At 41.3% G+C, this 25,137-nt stretch overlaps 2 protein-coding genes across 6 annotated transcripts in view; one reads left to right on the forward strand and one right to left on the reverse strand.

Moving 5' to 3' along the window:
* MTERF2 (mitochondrial transcription termination factor 2) overlaps positions 1-25,137 on the reverse strand; it is a 45,820-nt gene that overhangs the window by 15,471 nt on the left and 5,212 nt on the right. For 2 of the 5 annotated variants that reach the window (XR_014794719.1, XR_014794720.1), the window contains exon 1: positions 1,565-3,092. Coding sequence is in view for 1 of the 5 variants with exons in the window: in XM_084880140.1 (XP_084736266.1) it covers positions 22,541-23,698 (1,158 nt within the window). In the remaining 4 variants the exon portion in view is untranslated. Of the gene's footprint in view, positions 1-1,564; positions 23,756-25,137 lie in introns of those variants that run through there. The other 3 variants (XR_014794718.1, XR_014794721.1, XM_084880140.1) reach the window with 3 other exon arrangements.
* On the forward strand, positions 3,157-18,667 carry TMEM263 (transmembrane protein 263). Its single transcript, XM_084880158.1, has 3 exons — positions 3,157-3,404; positions 12,876-12,942; positions 15,503-18,667. Exons 2-3 carry the CDS (start codon positions 12,879-12,881, stop codon positions 15,787-15,789), a joined length of 351 nt encoding a protein of 116 aa, XP_084736284.1. The 5' UTR covers positions 3,157-3,404; positions 12,876-12,878; the 3' UTR covers positions 15,790-18,667.

Consider the following 25,137-nt stretch of genomic DNA (forward strand, 5'->3'; position numbering starts at 1 on the left):
ACTCGTTACTTGGTGCAGCTAGGAAGAACACAGTATGGGGAACTGGGAGGCATCTTAGTAAGAGGGTGCTACAAAGATTTGAGTTTGTGGTAGGTGATTTGGGGGACTTTGCTCTAAAATTGGATGCTGTCAAGAAGCAGTGGTAATTCTGTGACTGTAGCTTAATAAACCTTATGTAGAAAAAGGGAATGAGTTTAAAGCTGTAATTGGTAAAGAAGGAACAGCCACTCATATTAGTTTGATATTTTCAGTTTGTGTATTCCACCTGCAGGCTTGAGTAAGGTCCACGTTTTTGTCAGTGTTCAGACATGATGATGGAGTAGTTTTTTATTTCTGTCCTGATCCATCATGGTCATGGAGCGACCTTTCCTGATGTTGATGCTTCAGAAACTCTCTGTTCAATAGGAGGCACCAAGGCCTAGCTGTGCCGGGTCAGTTCCCAGCAACACCAAGACCCAACTGACAGCGCCAGACCAGCTACCTGGTATGGGGGACATCTTTTCTCTTTTTCAGAATATAGTGGCTAAGAACTGAGGCCCTAGTTATGAAGGTTCTGAGAAGGAAAGCACAACCCATTAGGCTACACAACAGGTTGACTTACACACTCGCGCGCAACACACAGGAACTGAGGCCCTGGAGTAAAAAACAATGTTTGATTCCTAGGTCCGCTCTTCACTACCCTGTTTTCCCGAAAATAAGACAGTGTCTTATATTAAATTTTTCTCCCAAAGTTGGGCTAGGTCTTATTTTCAGGGGATGTCTTATCTTTCCATGCACTAGGTCTTATTTTCGGGGAAACACGGTACCTATGGGCCCATGGGTAAATTACCTAACTTCTCTATGCCTCAGCTTCCTCATATGAGTATGGATAATAATGGTACTTGCCTCATTGGATTGTTGGGAGAAATGAGATGATACCTACTAAAAACTTGTACCAAGTAAATATTATTATTATTATATCACAGAAAATACATTGGGGCAAAGAGAAAAAAACAAACAAACCAATTCTAGTCCAGATAATTGTGCCAGGTAAGTCAGAGTAGTAAAAATGTGAGACTAGAAAAGGACACTAAACACTAATAGGTTTGGCTCAGTGGACAGAGCGTTGGCCTGCGGACTCAAGCGTCCCAGGTTTGATTCTAGTCAAGGTCATGTACCTTGGTTTTAGGGACATCCCCAGTAGGGGGTGTGCAGGAGGCAGCTGATCGATTTTTCTCTCTCACCGATGTTTCTAACTATCTCTCCCTTCCTCTCTGTAAAAAATCAATAATATATATATATATATATATATATATATATATATATATATATATATATATATATATATTTTAAAAGCAAAAGCAGCCAAAACCGGTTTGGCTCAATGGATAGAGCGTCGGCTTGGGGACTGAAAGGTCCCTGGTTCGATTCCGGTCAAGGGCATGTACCTTGGTTGCGGGCATATCCCCAGTAGGGGGTGTGGAAGAGGCAGCTGATCGATGACTCTCTCTCATCTCTATCTCTCTCCCTTCCTCTCTCTACAAAATCAATAATATATATTAAAAGCAAAAGCAGAATAACTTACTTTGGGTTGTAATCTATATAAACCTATTCATTGTCCAGTTCACTTTTGAGAGAGACATTGATTTGTTGTTCCACTTATTTATGCATCCATTGGAGTCCTGTACATGCCCTGCCACGGGTGATACTCTAGCTACTGGGTCAGGGCCCCAAATCATATTTCAAAGCGACAAGATTATTTAATGTCCTCTTTAAATTCTAGAAAACGAAAATATTTTGATAGTCTCGGCACAATGGTCTAAGCAGATTTGATAGGCTGCTTTGATAAACCAATGATTAGGCTGAAACCATAAAACAACGGTTAGTCCACTCCACTGAAGACGTGGATCAAAGTCAGCTTCTTCCAGATACTTCCCTTGGTTGTCCTTTTCTGAACCTTGTCAACAGTTGCTCAGTTGCACCACCCTGCTGACTTTGCATTTGGAAAAACATTCTGTTGAGTCATTGATTGGTTGCTTCCACGTGTATATTTTGTCTTGCTAATTAGATTGTGAAGGAAGATCTTAAACCAGTCTAGGAATTCCGTTTATAAAGCCCTTATAAACCCACCACCTCTTGCTTCTCTTAGAAAAAAAAACAAAACAAAAACCCTATAATTGACTTATGGTCATCTTCATTTTTTAAGTGTGGAAAGAAGATACCGTTTATCTAGCGCAGCAGCCTCTGCACAGCGTATCTATGAAGGCCTCGCAGGGACCTGTGGTTAAAAGACCACGTGGGAGCTGAGCGAGGCTTCGCACCCGGGAGCTGCGGCCCAGCAGAGCCCTCACCCAGCTCCTCTCAGCACCTCCCAGGGCGGCGAGCGGGCCTCAGTCGGGGCGGGAGGCCTGGGAGGCACCCGCTAGGCTGTGGGGAGCGAGGGAGCGGCCTGAGGCCAGGTTTCCGAATGGCCAGTTCACTTCTGTTTTCCCATTTGGGGTGCATGGCGGACCCCGGGCACTGCAGGCATTCCCGTGCTGGGCGCCGGGGATGACCTAGGGGGTGATGCTCCCAGGAAGCTCAATTTAAGGGCACGGAAGATGTACGGTAACAAGTGATGAGCGCGCTCTCCCGTCACCCCTGTCACCTCCACAGCAAAGGCGTGAGAGCCCCCAAGTCCAGGGCTGCGAGAAGACCCGGCCGGTCACTGCCCCGCAGGGGAGCAGGTAGGAAGGAGGCTGAGACCCCAGGGCAAAGAGCCGAGGAAATTTGGCGAGCGTCCCACCTTCCCGGGGCGAAGGTTCTGAATTCCGGGCGACCGTTATGGTAACGGAACGACGGCTCCAGGTAGCCGCCGGGGCTGGGGTTCGGGACCCTTCAGGCAGCCGCCGCCGCCGTGTTCGCAGGACTCGGCGCCCCTCGCCCCTTCTGATTGGCTGGAGGAGGAAAAGGGCGGGGAGACCCCTGGAGGTGGCGCGCGCGCAGACTGGCCAGGGTTTCCCGCGGAGGCTCCGAGGGGGCGAAGGGGCGGGACCTGGGCTGGGGAGGGGGGCGGGTGAGGGCGTCGCGCGTGCGCAAGGCTGGAGGCGGCGGCTGGGGGCTGCTAGGAGGGCGGGGCAGCCGGAGAAACGGGTGGGCGCCCGGGAGGCCCGGGGTGCGCGTGCGCGTGCGCGTTGGCGTCCGAGTCGCGGGAGGAGGCGGGAGCTGTCGAGGCGGCAGAGGGGGCGGGTCGCGGCGGGCGCCACGTCCGCAGCCAGAGGCCAGCGCCGCCGTCCACGGAGTCTTTGGCTTCACGGCTTGAGGAGGCGCCTCCGGAGCCCGCAACCGCCCGAGGCTGTGCCCGCCGTGCCAGCCGCCTCGGCTCTTCTCGGTTCTGCCCGCTCCCTCCGCCGGCCCCGGCCCAGGCGGCGGCCCCGACCTCGGCGGTAAGTCGGCTGGCTGGGCGGGGGGCACCGTCCCGGCTTGTGGCCCCCCTCTCGGTCGGTCGCCTCCTTCCGTTAGCTCTGCACCTCACCGCCCCGCTGTCCGGGCCTGGCTGCCGCCAGTGGGGCCTTGGGGAGCACCGAGCTGGAAAGGGGGAGGGGCTGGGCGATGTTGGGGGGTCGACGGAGGTTCGCTGGCGGAGTCATCCCTCTTCACCTGTCCCCGGCTCCCCCGCCGCGGTGTGAGATTGGGGTCTCGCCTGGCAGGTCTCCGCCTGGCTTCCTAGCTCGTTGGGTGTCATGCTGGGAGAATGGGGGAGTCATCCGCCTGGGAGGGGAGAGGAGAGGAGAGGAGAGGAGAGGGATGCCGCCGAGCGGCTGTGCCGGGCTCCCCGCCCCGCTGCCTCCTGACCTGTTGATAAGCCGCTCCCTGGGGTTCGGGCGCACGAACCTTGGTCCCCGGTGGACATTCCCCGGGCGCTGCCCAGGGAGAAAAGCTCTCACCCCCGCGCCTAACCTAAACCTCCAAGTGCGGGGCCGGAGAGGCGCTGGCGGCGCCGGGGGGTGCCAGGGGACCGCTGGCGCATTCGTCTCCCGAGGCTCAATTAGCACCGAGCCTGCTAAGCACACGCTAGACCGGTTCCCAAGCTCCCGCTTCCCATCAGATCCCGTCTCCCAAACAGATCGCCTCTTCTGTGTGCGGAGACAGGGATCCTGGGACCCTGTGGGAGCGGGGGTGTGCGGGGTGTACAACGTGGAGCCGAGGGAGGTGCTGCGCCCAGCTCTAGCCACGGCTCCTCGAGGGTTATTTTCTGCCTCTCCTGCCACGTCACTCCCTCTGCTAAAGGGAGAGAAGAAAAAAAAAAAAAAAGACTTGCTAGTACCTAAAGGGACCAGTGTGGGGAGACGGGGCCGCTGGGAAAGGCTCACAAACACCTAGGAAAAGGAAAATTATTTGATCTGTTACGCCCTTGTGAACACCGTGCCGATTCCAAATGAAAATGTTTACTACCTGTGATTATTTGCTATCTGCTGTTGTTTAGCCTTTAAAACTTCCTCTGGTGTGGGTGCTCAGGAATATGAACGCATCAACCTGTACATGACTGTATGTCCATACCTGTTGTTGTTTTTTAAGAGAGGAGTAACCTTTAATAAATCCATATGCATCCTGTTTGGATTTTTTTTTACTTTTATTTCTTTAGTCATTATTACAATAAATGTACCAGAAACCACGGTCAGTGAAAAATTGTCCACATGTAGGCACATCGTTAGAAAAGCTTGAAGTACAATAGTTCTTTGTGTGTGTGTGTGTGTGTGTGTGTTAGATTTTTTTTTTTTAAATACAGGGAAATCTTTACCTTTCTTTGTTTCAGTCAATATTTGCTGTTTTGCTACTTCCTGAAGATAACTCACTGGATTATATATATAAACACCTTCAGAGGAGGGCCTTTATATGCTTGTTCAGGCTGAACCCCCGTACTTAATACAGTGTCTGACTCATAGTAGGCACACAAATACCTGTTGAGCTAATGAGGTAATAACTTATGAAGATGGTTGATGTACTGGTTATCTGGTTTGTTAGTGTACTGTATTGCTGCTTAATGTTTTCATTTAAGGGCAACACTTAAAAATTGCCATTTTGGCCGAGACAGGTTTGGCTCAATGGATAGAGTGTCGGCTTGGGGACTGAAGGGTCCCGGGTTTGATTCTGGTCAAGGGCATGTACCTTGGTTGTGGGCATATCCCCAGTAGGGATTGTGCAACAGGCAGCTGATCGATGACTCTCTCATCGATGTTTCTAACTCCCTATCTTTCTCCCTTCCTCTCTGCACAAAATCAATAAAAATGTATTTTTTAAAAATTGCCATTTTGATACTGTCAATCACTAGGCAATCACAAGTTTTACTGGCAGATTATTTTTTTCTTTCCTGCCAGATTCAGTGCATTTCTTATAGTCAATTTGCTGTTGATTGAATAGGCAAGGCCCATCTTAAAAGCAGCCTGTTCAGGATACTTGGTTAACTAGAGAAGCCTAAAAATAGTAAGCTGGTGTTTTCTATACACTGCTTGTTGGTGTATGTGTGTTAAAGTCCTGCATAAATATATATTTGAAACTCCTTGTAGTTATTTGGCAAAGAACTCACCCTCACATGGGAATGAGGATGTGGCAAAGTTTCTATATAATAGAATATGAAGAAGAATTAAACTAATTCAGTTATAGTCTTTTTATAGGGAAATTAGCACTTACTGTTTAATAACAGGTTTTTGAAGTGGCATTTAAAGTAAACTGCTCTACGCTGGATTTTGTGGAAAGCTTTATACAGCTTGTTAAGTGCTGTTTAGATTTCTTTGGTACATATAGAGGGGTTTAACCACAGGCAAATTTATGCACTCCTTTCAAACTTTATTTTCATTATTAATGCAGACTTTACATATATGTAAAGTGTTATAGATACAAACAACATTGATTCATCTGTTTTCCTTTTAAAAAGAAAGCTTCCTAAGAGACATTTGTTTACTTATTTATATTATTGGAAGAAATAATCCTCTTGCCGGAACCGGTTTGGCTCAGTGGATAGAGCGATTCCGGTCAAGGGCATCTACCTTGGTTGCGGGCACATCCCCAGTAGGGGGTGTGCAAGAGGCAGCTGGTCGATGTTTCTCTCTCATCGACGTTTCTAGCTCTCTATCCCTCTCCCTTCCTCTCTGTGAAAAATCAATAAAAAATATTTTTAAAAAAAATCCTCTAGGAAAAAGTGTTATTAATCCTTGCTCAATATATTTGCCAGCTGCAATAACAGTGATATTATTGTACTGGACAAGTCCTGCACATTTCAGTTTGTTTAAAAAAAAAAGCACAAACTTATAACCAGTTTTAAGTTGGTAGTTTGTTCTCACATCAGGACCAAATAGTAAAATGTTCATAAATTTGTTCTACCCTAAAGGCTGTTTTCTGTTTTTGCCTTCCTTAGAAAAGTGTATTGTTTGCAAAAGAAACTTGTTTGCATTATGAATTCCTAGAGAGCATATTTTTTTTTTGTTTGGTTTTGAATGAAACTAAATTGATAAGTGCAGGGAAAGTGTATCCAAACTGGATTGTAAACTCTGGTTGAGAGTAGTCCTGTGTCCTTAATCACACTGAAATCTTCAGTGCCTGATAGATGCCTGGCACATAGTAGGGACTCAAATGTGTGGTGGGTAAGGTAATGACTCAGTGAATTTAGGGCAGATAGTTTACATAGAGTTTAATAATTCTGTATAAGGGTAACATTGTTACTTTTGCCTCCATGTGTTATATACTTATAAATTTTACTAGCAGATTATTTACTCCTCATAATTTTAAGAGTTAAATAAGGGTATGTTTGTCTTCATAATCCCCAATTTAAGAGAAATAGCCCCCTTGTAATAATGATAATGAACAGGATGATAATGTAAAAAGTATTTATCCTTAGTGAGAAAGTGATAATATCCATAAAGAGGTGATATCCCCAAAAGTTTGACAAACGTGTGGAGAAGTTTGTAATGGTATATGTGAGTAAAAAGTGCAGATGGCATAGATAGTTAAGGATTTTAGCCAAAAAATACCCTTTTAAGGTAATTTGGTATCTTGTGACCAAATTGAGAATTTAGAAAAATATTCTACATATGGCATTTACACAATTTTTATTACCCTAATTGTTCTAGAGGAATTTTAATACTGCATACTTGCTGTTACTACCAATGATGTACAAGAAACTCAAACACACACACACACACACACCCCACACACACGTCTACAGCCTCCTACGACTTTCAGAGCCCCCTAATAAGATCCTCGTCAGGCTTCTGGCCTGGCAGAACTCCATCTTTTCTAATTTTATTGTTTATTGATAATCCTGTTGGTAACTTTAGCTAACAATGTTCAGTGTAACTGTGGGTGTTTTTGTAGAATAGTATCTAGATTCCTGTATGTCAAGCTTTTCTACCCTATTACTCCAAAGGTAAGGGCAAAGTCATGGGGGAGATGGGGATGTGGTTGGGCTGGGAAGAGAGCTGGTAAATCTGAGTATACCCTGAATCAGTTCCAGGCTAGAATGAAATTTCTTGGAAGTCTAGTAATCTTTAAAAATTTTCAAGTGCTTTTCTCTTTTTAATTAGTGTATATTTAAAAATTAAATAGCCGAAGCCGGTTTTGGTAGAGCGTCGGTCTGCGGACTGAAAGGTCCCAGGTTCGATTCTGGTCAAGGGTATGTACGTACATTGGTTGCGGGCACATCCCCGGTAGGGGGTGTGCAAGAGGCAGCTGGTCGATGTTTCTCTCTCATCGACATTTCTAGCTCTCTATCTCTCTCCCTTCCTCCTCTTTGTGAAATATCAATAAAATATATTTAAAAAAACACACACACCAAATCCTTTAAAAAAAAAAATTAAATAGTATTTTAAATTAAAACGCAAGTAGCCTGTCTCTCGTGTGGTTCTTGAAGCCCCTGGCATATATTGCCTAATCTTAAAGATGTACATCTGAAAAGCACGATTCTAGCTTAAAATTTTTGTTTGTTTTTAACCAAAAAGTTGGACCATATATTGTTATGCATTTTTGTGATGCTTAAAATTAATGTGGATTCAAATTATATTTTTATCCCACTAAATCCATAAATACTTTGTGTCTGTTTACAGCAAAAACATGTACCAACAAAATGGTAACAATATAAGTAAGATATTTAAATTGCAGACCAGAGAAAATAGCAATTACAGTGAAGTCTCAAGGTGGTGTGGAGTTGGGGATGAGGAAAATGGGACACACTATCCAGGCCACAGGAACTTAGCTAGTTGAGCAGAAATTTTAACTAAGAGTCCTGGAAGCCAGGTCTCAAAAAAGAAGAAAACATGCTAAGTATTTTTTTTGGGGGGGGGAAAGTTTTCTGAATACCTCTAATGGTTTCTGAATAGCTCTAAAGAAATGTGGGTAATTCCTTAACAGTGTGGTACAGTTAGTGTAGTAATAGCCTGCATAAGGTTGTTTGTCACGATTTCCTTCCCAGGGACATAACCAGTAATAAAACTCCGTGATGTCATTTTCCTCCAGTCAGCTTTTATGATTCAAGTACATTGTTTTCAGATGACCAACTTGATTTAAGGATGAAAACCTAGAATAACTAGGCAGATGAACTGTATATATAATCTTGAAAAATGTCCTTTATGTATATCACTGATTTCTAAGATTTAAAAATATGTATTTTTCGCCGAGACCGGTTTGGCTCAATGGATAGAGCATCGGCTTGGGGACTGAAGGGACCCGGGTTCGATTCCGGTCAAGGGCATGTACCTTGGTTGTGGGCATATCCACAGTGGGGGGTGTGCAAGAGGCAGCTGATCGATGACTCTCTCTCATCGATGTTTCTAGCTTTCTATCTCTCTCCCTTCCTTTCTGTATAAAATCAATAAAATATATATTTAAAAATATGTATTTTTCTCTCATTTCAAAAGCAATATCTGTAGAAAATTAAAATATATTCATCTATGTAGAAATACTTTGTGAGTGTATGTGTGTATAATCTCTCCGCGCCCCCCATCTCCATACTGGCAACCTCTAGTATACTTTCTTCCAGTCTTTATTTTTTAAAAAGCTGGATCAATGATATATTCCTCTTTATTTTTTAAAAAGCTGCATCAATGATATATTTTCTAAATGCAACATTATCTTTTCCCCATAGTATTTGATCTTCATAAATTATTTTAATGTCTGCCGTGTGTGTTTTTAGAAAGCATATAAATTCATCTCTTGCCTTCCATGAGGGTGTACTCATTTGACTATTCATCTCCTGGTATATTTTTTTCTTTTGTTGGCTTTTTTTTTTTCACCTCTTAAATATGAGCAGTCCAGTTATCAGTTTACTTCTCTTTTCCTTGATCATATCACCCTCCTCCCACAGCTTCAGCTATCACTTCAAACCACTCTCAGGATCTCAAGTCAGACTCATGCTGAGTTTCAAGCCCCTTAAATCCTATTGCCTGCTAAACCTCTGTGGATGCCCTGAAGGCATCTTCAAATACAGCTGTTCAAAAACAAGTTCTTTTGCCCTAACCTGTTTGGCTTAGTGGGTAGAGCATCAGTCAAGAACTCCTCCCAGGAATGCTTCACCTGATATTTTGTTTTTGTTCTTTGTCAGAGATTACATGTCTTTACTATCACTTTACTTTCTTTATTATTATTACTTTTAAATAGTATTTTATTGTTTTGCTTTTTAAAAATAATACTGTGAAGATCTCAGGCCTACTTTTTTAGTTTTTATTTCATATATCTTTAAAATATTCCTAAGAGCCGTTTTTGAGCTCCCTCTCATTGATGGCTCCATGCCAGCCTCCCTGGAGGCTATGCCCTTGGCCTTGCTCGGTAGAGAGTTATCTTTGCAGACCTTACTCATCCTAGCAGCAGCTCTGATTTGGTGTCAGAGGACCATGAATGCTCTTCTGGCTGTTGCTGGCATGCTGCATGGCTGGAGGCAAGGTATTCTTTTGAGTGCTTCTTCAGGCAGATTCTCCCACCAGCAGTGGACCAGTGCCCCATTGCCCCATACTCTCTCCAATACAGAATGAACTTTGCCAATCAGTCTCAATGCGCTTTCTTCACTTCTCTAGTTGTGGAACTTCCACTCAGCCAGCTTTGCTGCAGTTCTGGGTGGTAGATGTTCTGCCTTTTAGTTGTAATTTTGATGTGGTTGTGAGAGGCAGTAAGTATAGCTTTTTGCCTATGCCGCCATCTTGGTTCTCCCCTTTACTATCACTTTAACCGAGTGGGACCTATAAATACGTCAAACGTAAACAATATCGGGTACGGGTAGGACGTATGAATATGTCCTTGAAATATATGTTGTGCCCTGAGAGGGACGGTATATATTTTTTGTAATCTTTATAATTGTTTGTAAAATTTATAATTCTTTAATTCGATGTTTCCATTTTTTTTGTTGGTATTCTTTTCTATTTGTAATTTTGTATTTTCCTTTGTGCTTTATGTATAAATAAACGAAAAAACATATATTTCACTTATTTTAATTAAGTATAAATAAAAAATAATAATATGAAATTACGTCCTCCGGGCGTGACGTACTGACACGTCCTAGTGAAAGAGTACGAGCCCCTTACAAGTTGTGTAATTAAAAAGGGAACTCCCCGGTTAACAGGTTAAATCTCAAGTGTGTATGGGATGATCTGCTAAATTCAAAAACCAGCATAAGATAGGTGTTCTTGGTAAGTGGCCCGAGTCACTACAGTAACTGAAAGATATGTAAGCACACTGGCAGGTGCTGCAGGACTCTGGGATACAGTGAAGTCCCAACTTACACAGGATTTAGGTTTTAAAGGCACTGCAAGTTGAATTACATAGTTAAAATTACCTTTGAAAAATCCCACTTCTCACAAACACTATTCTCTTACCCTCATTTACTAACTTTGCCGTAATTATTGAGCTACAGAAGGAAATATGGTTGAGTTTTTATCTGATCATTCAGTACTTCAAAATCATTAGGAATCATTAAGGAAAGGGAAACTTCCCCAACTTTCCTTTGACCACTTAAACCACTCTGTTCTGCAATATGTATGAACCTTGAATGCATTATTCTAAGTCTCCTAAGAGGTCTGCTTATTCTTGCTCTCCTATTGCATGTTCTCCCACAATAGCCAGAATTGTTGTTTTTAAAAGTATAAATCAGAAATATCACTCCTCTCTGTTCAGTACCTTTTATTGGCTCCCCAACTCACTCAAAAGTTAAAAGCTAACCACCACCTGGCCTTATTAGCGCCTCGATAGTCCAGAATACTTAGTGGACTGCTGGGACCACAACCCCACTTTCTGGCCAAGCAAGAAAATTTTAGACCAGTCTTGACTTGTTTTAATTTTTACTTAGTCAAGTGACTATAAAAGCAAATATTTTAAAATAGTAAAGGAGATCAACCAAAGAATTTGATTGCATATATGCATAACCCATGGTCACACACAATAGGATGGTGAAGGCCTGGGGTGGGAGGCGGGCTAGAAGGTGTCAATAGGGAAGAAGGGGGGACATATATATGTAATACTTTGACAAAGACTTTTAAAAATTCATAAAGGAAATAGGGAAAGGAGTTTATGTTTTCTTCACCCTAGCATAGTTCTTTTACTACTTAGAGGTAATCATAGTACATTTTTCCCCATAGATTTTGGACTCTTTTGCTACTTACTTATTAGAGCTTTAAAAACAACATAAAAAAGTAATCAAAATTCTTCTTAGTGATTCAGACTGATGGTATCATCTCTATAGAAGGATGGCATATTTTTAAAGAAAATTTTCAGATAGAAAAAATTTTAGTCATACGCGTTTCTCTAACTCTGTTTGGAAATAAATTACAGTTGAGTTAGCCAATATTCTGTAAGAGGAAGCACTTAAAATTTTTGTCTGCAAACCCCCACCTTCCAACTTTCTTTAGTCATCTTCACTTTAAGTTGAAGCAGCAATAAAACAGGAAAACGTGTACTATACAATGCCTGCCATTCTTTGGTTGGTATTCTACCGTGTTTCCCCGAAAATAAGACATCCTCCGAAAATAAGACCTAGCACGTGAAAAGATAAGACATCCCCTGAAAATAAGACCTAGCGCAACTTTGGGAGAAAAAATTAATATAAGACACTGTCTTATTTTCGTGGAAACAGGTATATAATAAAGAGGTAATAGCAAATTGACCATCATTCCAACATACAAGATGACCACCCCATGTGGTCAGAGATGGCCGCCCCCATGTGGACACAAGATGGCCAGCAAGGGAGGGCAGTTGTGGGCGATCAGGCCAGCAGGAGAGGGACCAGGCCTGCAAGGTAGAGCAGTTAGGGGTGACTGGGCCAGTAGGGGAGGGCAATTGAGGGTGCCCAGGCCTGCAGGAGAGGACAGTTGCAGGGGCACCCAGGCTTACAGGGAGGGCAGTTAGGGGGACCAGGCTTGTAGGGGAGGAAAGTTGGGGGGGACCCGAGGCCTGCAGGGGAGGACAGTTAGGGGTGACAAGGCTGGCAAGGGAGGTAGTTAGGGGTGTCCAGGCCAGCAGGGGAAGGCAGTTGAAAGCGACTGGATCTGCAGGGGAGGGCAGTTGGCGTTGATCAGGCCGGCAGGGAAGCAATTAGGTGTCAATCAAGCTGGCAGACAGACAGGCAAGCAAGCAAGTGGTTGGGAGCCAGCAGTTCTGGATTGTGAGAGGGATCCCAGATTGGAGAGGGAGCTGGCTGAACTGAGGGACACTCCCCAACCACTGCACAAATTTCATGCACCGGGCCTCTAGTTTGAGATAAGATTTATATTGTCTACTAGTTTAAAAGTATGTCTTAAATACCACAAGAGAGAAACAAGTATTCTTGTGATGGGCATTTTAAAATGTTATCTGAATAAAGCTGATTAAGTCTTAATTGAGCATGTGATCAGTGGCAGTCTCCCATGTTGAGGTTAAAATGAAATGTGTGTGTGTTTTTTCAGATCATGAATCAGGCAGATAAAAATCAACAAGAAATCCCATCATACCTTAGTGATGAACCACCAGAAGGTAAGTATGCATTTGTAACACTAAAAATAGAACAAATATCCTATTGAATCCAAGTTCAGATTGTTTTTTATTAGATTTAAAAAATAACTACCTTGTCAGTAAATACATTCCAAAAATAATCTATAATAAACCTTTTTAGCCTCTAAAAGAAAACAGATTTTGGTGAATGAGTACATGTAAAATTTATTTTTCTGTTACTCTTATTTTAAGACCATTTCACAAGAATATTATTTAATTTGTAAATAAGAATGGGTGGGATGCTGAGGAAAGTTGGACTGTTTAGTGTTGATACTGTACAAACTAACAAAAAAAGAGGTACTTGTGATTTGTTGTTAAATTCCTGTCATTTCATCTCATCCTATCTAATAAAAGAGTAATATGCAGATTGACCATCACTCCAACACACAATAGCTGCCCCCATGTGGTCAAAGATCCTGCCCCTATGTGGACACAAGATGGCCACCACAAAATGGCCAGCAGGGGAGGGCAGTTGGAAGGCACCAGACCTATAAGGAAGGGCAGTTGGAGGTGATCAACCCTGCAGGGGAAGGCAGTTAGGGGTGACCAGGTCAGCAGAGGAGGTAAGTTGGGGGCAAATAGGCTGGCAGGGGAGCAGTTAGACATCAATCAGGCTGGCATGGGAGTGGTTAGGGGGTGATCAGGCTGGCAGGCAGAAGTGGTTAGGGGCAAGCAGAAAGTCAGGCAGGTGAGCAGTTGGGAGCCAGCAGTCCTGGATTGTGAGAGGGATGTCTGACTGCCCGTTTAGGCCCAATCCCACTGGGCAGTCGGACATCCCTTGAGGGGTCCCAAATTGGAGAGGGTGCAGGCTGGGCTGAGGGACGTCCCCTCTACCCCATGCATGAATTTCGTGCACTGGGCCTCTAGTTATTAATAATGGATAGCTCTCTTTTCCTATATTATACATGGTCTTAGGGTCTGCTTAATTTAAATTCTCTTTAGTTTGGAAATTGTTATATCATGAATCATTTTATTCTTACCTTTACTTCAGCAATCCTTGGAAATACTAACTGTAGAGCTAAATGTCTTGATGGGCATTTTCTATTTGTGGTTTTGGTGTAGAATATTATTACACTTTAATTCGAAGTGATCTCTTTTGACAACTGCATGTTTGTACAGGGCAGTCATATTAGGTAAGAGAATCAAATTGGAGAATAGGACTGCTAAGTGACTTACAGAAAAGATAGATTAGGGGATGTCTCTGGGAAGAGGCTAAGGCTGAACTTCTAGCCCTAGGTATTGTATTTTATTCCCAGATCTGTTACCCATTGTCCAAAACTTTCTTCCTATATTTATGTTAGCAGACAAAAATGAAATCACTAGGAAAATAAACACAATGAAAAGTTCATACTTAAGCCTAAAAGAGGATAGAGGTAACTAAGCTTTAGTTTGCTGGAGAAATAATCTAGAAAATTATCACCTCACCTGTTTCCCTTGTTTTATTTTTTAGGGCTGGAGCCCTGAAAAGAAGTTAGGGCTCAGTGAAAAAGTTAATAAGGACTTTGTGAGAAAGTCACTAGGAAAGAGATAAACTCTCTCCAGGAGCATGACCTCCAGGGAATGGCTGTGCATAGCAACCTGCTAAACAACAGTAGTCTGCAAAGTAGATAATTTATAGGGTGTTGATTAAGAGTACACTGTAATTAGATCAATAGCATTAATATTTATTGGATTTGACTGAGAAAAACTATCTTCATTAAATGCTTGTGCACCAAATTTAGCCTAGCAGTCTGATCCTATATGAAGTACTCCATGTGAAGCAGTTATGTTTTATCCTGAGATCAGGATTTTCCTCCTTCTCTAGTATAACTGACCTTGACCGTGATTACAAAAGAATGACAAATTATGTAATCCTTTCCATCATAATTTTATACTTAATGCAGTAGTTCTCCCTTATGCACAGGGGATTACCCCCCCCCCCCCAGTGGATTCCTGAAACGTTGGATGGTACCAAACCCTATGAATACTATGTTTTTTTCCTATACATATATGCCTATGATAAAACTCACTTTATAAATCAGACATGGCAAAAAATGAACAATAATAATAAGAACAATTACGATATACTGTAAAAGAATTACATGAATGTGGTCTCCCTCTCTCAAATTATCTTATTGTGATGGACATTGGTTATTTTTCACCTCTTAGGCAGGATGGGGGGGATGGGTAAAAATTTCATCATGTTATTCAAAATGGTACACAATTTAAAGCTTATGAATTGTTTATTTCTGTAATTTGCCATTTAATATTTTCAAACCAAGGGAAACCATAGGTAAGGCATGACTATGGTATATTCAAATGCTTATCTATATCTTAAGCCTTTTAATTCAGCTATTTAAAAATTTATATTAACTATGTTTATTACTCAAATAGTTTAAGTAAAAAATTTGGATTTTAAAAATTTAGACATTGCTGAACATGAACATTTGTAATGTGGTCGAACTTTCAAAACAACCTTCTGATTGTTAGGAAGTCTTAGGTTACTTGATTTGTAATGTTTTTTGTAGACATATCTAACAATATCATTCTATTTTCTCATTAGGATCAATGAAAGATCACCCACAGCAGCAACCAGGCATGTTGTCTCGTGTGACTGGCGGTATTTTCAGTGTTACAAAAGGAGCTGTTGGTGCCACCATTGGTGGCGTGGCTTGGATTGGTGGAAAGAGTCTGGAGGTGACCAAAACAGCTGTTACAACTGTGCCTTCCATGGGAATAGGGCTGGTGAAAGGGGGCGTGTCTGCTGTGGCTGGAGGTGTTACTGCTGTTGGGTCTGCGGTTGTAAACAAAGTGCCCTTAACAGGAAAGAAGAAAGACAAATCTGACTAAAACATGGAGATACGCTTGCTCTCTACAGCATTATGATGCCAGTGGCATTGAATTGCTAAATTATGGACTACAACTAAGTCAACTGTTTTGGACGTTTATCTTCTTAAACTGCTGTGTTGAAAGTATTGATGACTGGCTTTCGTCTAAAAAGAAGAGACCAATACTAGCACAGTGTATGAAGGTTTCTCATACTTAACTTCCAGCTTTTTATCTGGTAAAATGTTACACCTATCAGCTGTAACTGAAGATATATTTGAGTATTTACTATAAGTCTTTTAGTTTAACTAAAAATGTGAAAGTTGAATTTAGTGGATGATCTTTACAATTCCATATGTATAATGTGCCAGGTAACACATCTGTCCCTTCAAAAGGGAACCTTGAACTACATAAACTGTAATTTTGATGTGCCTACTAGTTTCAGATGTCTTAGTTTTTTTATAATGATAGTTGATTAGGCCAAGAGGCATTCTTTTTTTATTTAAGCTGGTAAAAGTAGCAAGATTTAGAGAAATTTAAAAGAAAAGATAAAGGGTTTTATGATCCCGAGTGTTAACCATCTTTTGTTAGATATACATTATATTTATTTCATCATCGATGCCTTACAAAAGAAAACATCTTTTCTAGCACCCTAATTGTGCAGTTCTTCGAATTATATATGGATTCTCTTAAAAGTTGTTTGTATGAGATCAGTTTTCCCTCTTTAAGAATCTCAGGAGTTGTGGGGTAAAGGAATTCCTTGCTCTTAGATTAGATAGTGGTTAACTTTTTGTTATCTGTCTGTAGTTATGACCAGACAATATGCTTCAACCTGGGTTCATGCTCCATCATCAGTACACCTCACAGTGCCTAAGCAACATGTCTTTGCTAGTCAGAAGCTTTGTTGGAAGTTTCAGATTAAGGATGGACAAATAATTTTCAGTTTTCAAATAATTACCTAGAACAGAACATCCCAGATATAAAAAGAATACTTCACATTTATTTTACATTTGGATGGCTTAAATTATAAGCGGGTCTTTTAAAAACATGGTAAAAGAGCCACAAATATGTGGGAGCTGCCTTTTAAATGGAATGAAATGGGCTCCATGGATTAGTTTTGAATGTAAAATATGTAAGTGCTTTCAATGGTTTTTAAATAGGCTTTTAAAATATTATCTCACCATCCTTTAAAGCAGCTGTAGACTTTGTACCATTTTCAAAGTCAAATTCAGGCAGGGAACTGAAGTTTTTGATTGCGGATAAGTGTGTCATGTCTTAACATATCTCATCATGTCTCATTCATTCTCAAAGAATATGACTTAGCTGAAATTCATCTTTTTGTTGTTTCATAAGAAATTTAAAAGTGGCATATATATATATATGTGTGTGTGTGTATATATATATGTATGTGTGTGTGTGAGTGTGTGTGTGTGTATGCAAACACACACACACACACACACACACACACACACATTTGGCATTCCTCTAACTAAGGTTTATAATCCAATCCTGAAAAAGAAATCTTAGTTCATACTTAAGTCCAGATATTTGCCTCCATTCTGAAGATTTTTTTTTTTTTTTTTTTTTTTCCCCTTGCAAGGGAGGGAAGGAAAGGTCTGATGCTCTGGAGTAAATATGTAAGTGAAATAGCCTCCCTGAGAACTTAAAACAGATCACTTTCGCACCCACAGCTGAACTGTTTATAAACAACAAACAATTTTTACATTAATAATGTGGATTACGAACTGGGTAAGAACATTACTTTTCAAAACTTTCTTAAATACCACCAGGGATTTTAAGCAAATATACAAAGGTTCTTGGACTTTTCTACAGTATATAAAATGGAAAAGTTGTTAATGAGTTCAATTCATCAGAAATTAAATGGTCTTTTATTTTATGCCGCGTTATTTCAGGTATACTTACTTGTTGGTATATCTGGTCAGATGTCATAATTAGCAACGGTTTTTGTTTTTAACCCCAAATTAATAGATGAACACAAATAATGACCTAAAATAATGGTAGTGGAGTACTTGTTTCCTGCTGTTTGAAAGAAATTATTTCATTAATAGGTCATATTTCTAATTTATCTTCTCTAGTCATAGGTTCTGCTGTGCTTTATACTTGCATTTCTAAATATTCTTTAGTTCACTGTATGCTTGCATATTTATTTTTAACTTTGCTTATCTTTAAAATTGCTTGAGGAAAATAAAATGGTTGTGATTAATTTCTGCTACAGAAAAGCCACCTGGTACATTTTATCTTACCGAGTTTTTTTTAAATTCTAAACTGTAACTTTGTTCAGGAGAGGCTTTTGCAATGATAGCAGAGAATTGTACAAATGAAGTTAGTCACGGAGGTTCTCATTGAAATGAACTTGCCATCTGATATGTATAGCAGTACACTTGAGTCTTTCTCAGTTTATTTTTTGTAGATTAGCATTTGACTTGTAAACAGTACTAGTTCACTTTAAGAAACTAAGGTAGCTGTACATACCTGGAGGTATCTGTTATTCAGCTTTTACAATGAGGGTAACTGTGTGTGACCCACTGAATGACTGATCTAATAATGTTGATATTATGAGTCCTGCACTTAGATGAAAAATAAATGATGACTGATTTTTTTTGTATTAAAGGAATGAGAAAAGAATACATGAATCTGTTAATAAAACACTATGATCTACAAAATATGAAATGTTTCATCAAGGTCTAAGGCAATAAAGGAAATTTTAAAACAGGGTAGTCTTAAAATTTTTAGTTACATAGCAGTTTAGAAAGTAAAAATTTTTGACGTTAATGAAGAAACAAGATAAAACATCTCTGAATATATATATATATTTTGATGCCAACACAGTAAATGAAATGCAAATATATTTTAAACAACTCTAATAAAGATTAAAAATGTAGCTTTCTGGGTTTTACCCCAACTTGCTGAATCTCTGGGGTGGGGCCTGCAGGACTGACTGCATTTAACCTCTGCTGGTGATTCCTGTGCACGCTGACATTTGGGAACTGATGAAGTTACAAAGGAGTGAGCACTTCGCTCTGTAGCTGTGGAACCAACTCAGACATCTCGCTGCAGAAGTGACTCAAAGGGATGGGACCCAGTTGGAGTAAGGTATAAAATGGATATATATTGGGCATCTACTTACCCACCAGTTGCTGTCCACACATTATCTGATTTAATCACTTTGAGGATATATCTTTATTCTCTTCGTACAAATATGGGACAGTCTTTCAATGTTAGTTGAATTTCCTATATAATTTCTGAATTAGTGGAAGTCACTTCTCCAGCTTAGATCCAGAAACAGAAATGGGGCCATCAGGAGCAAGTCCTTCATTCTGCTGTTGGCATTCACGATGCCTGTGCTAGATTTACCAGGCTGTCTAGCTTGAACTTCCTTGTGACCATGTTTACTGTGGCAGCTAATTACATTTTGCCACAGAAATGAGTTTAGTGTAATTATATTCCACTAAATGACTTAAAGGAAATAATTTTGTTACTAGGGTCTTTTTTCACACAGGAAATAAAAATTTGACTCTAGGGTTTTATGTAAGAGTATTTCTTCCTGCTCTGTTGTTGATTATGAATTATTTTAAATTTTATTCATAGATCTGAATAAAAATGCAATAATGGAAAAAGGCAGATTCAAAGGTTTACAAAGGAAAATGTTGTAACATTTAGTCTAAGGGAATTTAAAGTCAATATATTGATTTTTTAAAAAAATCTATTTTTATTGATTTCAGAGAGGAAGGGAGAGGGGGGGAGAGAGAAACATCAATGATGAGAAACACCTGCTGACTCCTGCACGGCCCCTACTGGGGATAGAGCCCGCAACCCAAGCATGTGCCCTTGACCAGAATCGAACCCGACAGGCTGATGTGGATTTTAACTTAGTCTTTTCAAGTTAGAGTAAGTTACAAATGTATTTTTAAAACTGTATGTGTCTCAAGTTCTGTATATGGGCCTATGTTGGAAGCTGCCCACTGGCTTCACTAAAAGAGAGGTGTGGACAAGGAACCCGGAAGGCTGGTCAACCTTGAAGCTCTGAAAGGTCAGAGTCAACCACCCACAGTCTAGTTGAGAGAAAGGGAGCTAAGCAACTTCCACCTTTTAGCTTTATGTAAATCCTTGCTGATTGGCTATTATTGGAATTGCTTGCCAAAGGGATATGGGTGTATCCCATAGTCTCAATAAAAGGGAGAGCAAGGCCAGAGCAGGGTGGAGTCCTTCCCCTTGAGTTGGGCTCCCGCTTGACCCCAATATTTCCAAATTAATACGTACAAGTCTCATTCGTGTGCAACTTCCTCCAGAGCCAGAACCCTGAACAGGAACCCTGAACACTTGCAACTGGCAAACCAAACGTGGGGCGGTCATATTTGCAGGCCTGTGCCCCTAAATTTCACTGCTGTAATGACTAAATTAATGGCCACAAAGCACACAGGGTCACTCAGTTCTGACAAACTTTCTTATAACTCTCCTACCTACCACCCACTCCATCAACCTGCCTACACCTGATGCCACACTCAGACCAGGACTAGTATCTGTGCGCTTATCCAGTGTGCCGACCTTCACTTCCTGGAGGATATGAAACCTAGTTTTCCATCTCCATCTCTCTTGGGTCATACCCATCAGTATGTACTAGTAAAGTCTAGTCTTTAAAGAAAATTTTCTTGAAAAAAACTGCAGTTTCTTCCTCTTCATCTAGCCTTTCAACCTACTCCAGTTGCTTTCCTACCTTTCTCAGTCCACCAGAGTGACTCCTGATATAGGGCCAACTAATGATTTCCTGCTTGCCAAGTCCATTAGTCACCTGTTTGTATCTCAGTTGGCATCTCCATGGCATTCAATCTTATTGACCATGCCCTCTTTTCTTGGCAGACTTCCACTGGTGAACCCTTTCCAGGAATGGCCAGCCACTGCTACAAACCTGCACTTTGTTTCTGGATAAGCTCATTGAGAGCCATAGCTTTACATTTCATAGATATGCCGGTGACCCCTGGATGTCTATCTCCATTCCTAACTTCTCACAATCCTGGACTTTAGCATTTGCCTCTGACCTCACTGCTCAGATATCTAGTAGATATCTAAAAAATTAACATCTAAAAGGTGACCACATAATATACAATGTATTTCAAACTGAGACCATTGAGAAAGCCCCACTGAAAGCATCTAGTTTCTCCAAGGGTTTCCCATCGCACTCAGAATGAGATTCTGCTCTTTAGATGGATGTGTAATACTCATCTTATCCTGCACCACTCTCCTTGCCCCTCAACCTGCTCCCACTGTACTACTATTCCTTTTCTTGAACAAACATCCCCATGAGATTTTGGGTGAGTAACTAACCCTCTGTGTGCCTAAATCTCCTCATCTGTAGACCAGTAAACAATGGTACCGAACTCCCAGTGTTGCAGAGCACAGTGTACTTAGCTCTCAGTGGTGCGTGGATTTCTTTCCTAAGGAACTTAACAGAACTGGATAGTGAGGGCTACTTGCATTTGCTAAAGACATGGCCTGCATTTTTCATAATATTTTCCTTAAGAAAAGGCCATGCACACATAGTGCACAGAGGCTTGACTATCAGAGTCAATTGTTTGGTGGTTAAAAGTTCAAACTCCACAGCTGAAAGTGGGCCAGTCTTTATCTGGGTAATGTTTATCTTGGCAAGATTTAGAAATAGAAATGTGAAATGCTACGCAAGTACCAACCATCACACACTTTGCCTTTTCTATGCAGACCTGGATTTTCAGAAAGTTCTTAAAAATGCTCCATGTACTTCCAATGTATATGAATTAGATCATTTCAAATTGAAGGCATTTTACAGAGAAGTTTTCATGAAAATCCCTCAATTTGTTGGTACTCACTCTTTTGGCAGGTCAGGGAGGGTTGACTTTTTTCATGCCAACTCATAAGCAATCCTTTTTCTACTCACAAGGTTTGAAAAGAAGCCGGATCACAGTAAATCTGGGCTGTCAGTTGGCAGCTGAGCGGCCTCTGTAAGCTTCAGTTTCCTCATCTGTAAATGGGGAGAGTAATGAATGCACTTAAAAGCACTTCATGAGAGAGAAAAATGGTCAATTTTAAACAAGCTGACCATGCAAATAAGCTCTCGTTGTTCTTTCTGGATGAGTAATTCTTGGTTCTGAAAGACACTCATTCCAACTGGGAGATAAAATCAGCTTTCTCTAAAAAAAAATGTATTAGAAATCTGCTGATGTTTCACTTTAACACTACAGAACTCTCACCATGTTTCAGAGCTGGTGGCGAGGAAGAAAGCTGGGTCTACATCCCAGATGAAATGTGCTAGATAAATTTAAAAAAGACACTTGTTTCCCTAGTTTGGTGGTTGAGTGTCAACCAATGAATCAGGATGTCATGGTTTGACTCCCAAACCGGGCATATGCCCAGGTTGCAGGCTCGATTCCTAGTAGGGGCTGTCTCATCATTGATGTTTCTCTCTTCCTCTCCCTCTCTCTGAAATCAATAAAAATAAGTTTGTTTTTTTTAAAAATTGACACTTGTCAGTTTCTTAGAAATGATTCATTTATATCACACTAATGTGCCATTGAATAATACAAGATTTTTTAAAAAAATAGTCTAAGATCAAAATTAGCAACTTTTATTTAAAACAAATGTAATTTATATTTTTTAATATTGCATGTGAGTTGGGGGATATTTACTTCGAGGTAAAATGACTGGTGCCTACAAACAGCCTGACTCCTGTGTCTTTGCTACGCAGTTGCACTCTGCACCGCCAGAGGGAAGCAGTATCAGCCAGTTACTCATCAACATGTAACGGTGCCACAGGATTAAATAATGGCCTTCCTTTTTTGGCCTGGATTTTACCAAAGTTAGCCTCAAACTCTTTTTTCGTCCCATTTAGACTGGCTAGGTGTCCATCCTTTACTCTGTAGCCCAAGGAATTCAGTTTCCTTATCCTATACTGCACTATCTGCGGTGTTAATTCCAGAACCATGGGCGTTTCTCTTATTTGAGCTATGGAAATTCCTTCTTTCAATAATCCCTGAATTCTCTCTTCCAAAATGGGAACGGAATAATACAAAAGGGCAGGACATTTCAAAACTAACTGCTTCAGGTTGTGATCTGTGCATTTAAAAGCATTTTTAGAGAAGGAAATACTGTTCTGTATACTTTTTGGACCAAGTTGAAAGAGAAACCCTTTCAGTTTAGACAGAAGCTGGAGAATTTCAGAGTCTGTGAAACCTTGCTCCTGGAGAAATTCCAGCGTTTCCTTTATAGCTGCTGGAGAATTTAACAAAATGAATGGGTTTTGGCTTAATAACTTGAGTAACCAAACTTTCATGTTGGTCTCAGAGCTACCTAAATTTAGATAACTCTCTTGGAGAATCCTTATCACCTGCTTATTCTTCTCAACAGGATTATTAAAAATACTAGGTGCAGTTGTCAAAAATCTGCTAATGACCACATTTTTGAGTCCCAGCTCTTGAAAGAACTGAACATTCAGTTTCCGGTTCTCCGGGTCTTTAACGGTAAAGAAAGATTCTGGAAACTGTTCTATTAACTTGACCAACTCTTCCTCGCTTTTGCAGACGGACTGCCAGAGTTCCCTCTGGGAGGTAACAGCGGTTGGACTGCAGACAATGGCTTCGGGGCAGCGTTCCAAAACGCTGGCTACTGCAGTCTCACTGGCACCTAGTTGTTGTAAAATATTTGCAATTTCTTCAACGTAGGTCTCATCCTCCAAAAGGATCCATCCTTTTAATCTGCGTATTTTCCTGATGTCAACTGAAAACTGATGGAGCTTTTCCACGGTTCTTTGATTTTCCTTGTTAGGCCGATGGTCAGTTGTATAGGTGAAGGCAGCTAAAAAAGGTCTGTGTTTGGGAGCTGGTAGCATCTTTCTGGAAGAACACAGCCTGCAAGGCTGGGATCGCAGCAGCAACTTCCACAGCATGCCTGAAATCCACAGCTAATCCCCGCCGTCCAGGGACGCAGGAGGTACTCAGGGGGCCTGTGAGAGAGAAAATACAGGATTGAACACATGGGCTGTTGCCTTGTGGAACACAAACCTGAGCTGCAAGCAGTAAGCGTTGAAGTAACATCGATTTCAATTAGACAGGAAAACGACGTGGGTGGAATATTAAATATGTCCTCTTACGTGATCTGTAAAGTAACTACTTCCTAACAATTTAGACATCTTATATTTTTTAAGTACATTGTCATTTGAGCTTTGCAGCAACCTCGTGAAATGGTTATTTCTCTTTCACGGAGCAGTAGCAAGACCACAAAAGAATCACAGACCGTAGATGTTATTTTGACACAATTTCTCCCTCCTACAACTCTGATAGGTTTCTCTTTAGGAGACATATATTACTTACATACACACAGAGGTTCCTTGTTCTTAACATTTTGCATTTTCAAGGGGATATTTAGCAGAAGCAAATACTTATTAAAAAGGGGGGGAGGGGCGTCAGATTTCTAATTTTATATTTCAGAGAAAATATTTTTGCTGAATAACTAACTACCCAAATAAGTCAGTTAATTTGTTTTATTTAAAGTGAGTCAATAAATATATGCTTGTTCTATGAGAATTATGTGAAAACATTTTTTATAAGTCCAGAATTAAAATAAGTTTTAGCCAGGTACAGTGAGAGAGGTGTGTGACTGCCCCAGCGGAGCCATGGGAGTGGCATGTCAGCTGTGGAATGGGGACCATGCTATATAATAAGGAATATGCAATCTGACCATCATGCCGTAACGCAAGATGGCTGCGCCCACAGCAGAGGCCAAGTTCCCATAACGAGCCTTAACAAACGATCAGCAGGAACCTAAGGCTTGACAGGGACCTCAAAGTGTGCCCCCTGCCTGACCCAGGCCGGGCTGACCTCAGGCTGCACACTCTGCCCCGGGCCGGGGGCCCTGAGGCTGTGACCCCCACCCAGTGGGGCTTGACGAAGGTGGGGCCGGTGGGTCTGTATCTAGCCCAATGGGGGTGGGGCCAGCAGGGTCTGGGTCTTGCGCAATTTCGAGGCACACGTGGGTGGGCAGGGACTTGACTCTGGCTCCTGTGGTGCGCCCCAGACTGACAGGAGGAAGAATTTCATATACATTTTACTAATTTTCTTTCATCTCTGACTCTTCTATTATAAAAAAAAAAGGCCAAATAGCAATATTAAAACATTTCCTCTAATTCCCTTTTTTTAAAAATATATATTTTATTTATTTTTTACGGAGAGAAAGAGAGAGGGACAGAGAGTTAGAAACACTGATGAGAGAGAATCATCTCTTGCTGTCTCTTGCACACCCTGAACTGGGGATGTGCCCACAACCAATGTACATGCCCTTGACCGGAATTAAACCCGGGACCTTTCAGTCCGCAGGCCGACGCTCAGT

This window comes from Pipistrellus hanaki, assembly GCF_964339955.1.
Source record: "Pipistrellus hanaki genome assembly, chromosome: 3".
Lineage (NCBI taxonomy): Eukaryota > Metazoa > Chordata > Mammalia > Chiroptera > Vespertilionidae > Pipistrellus > Pipistrellus hanaki.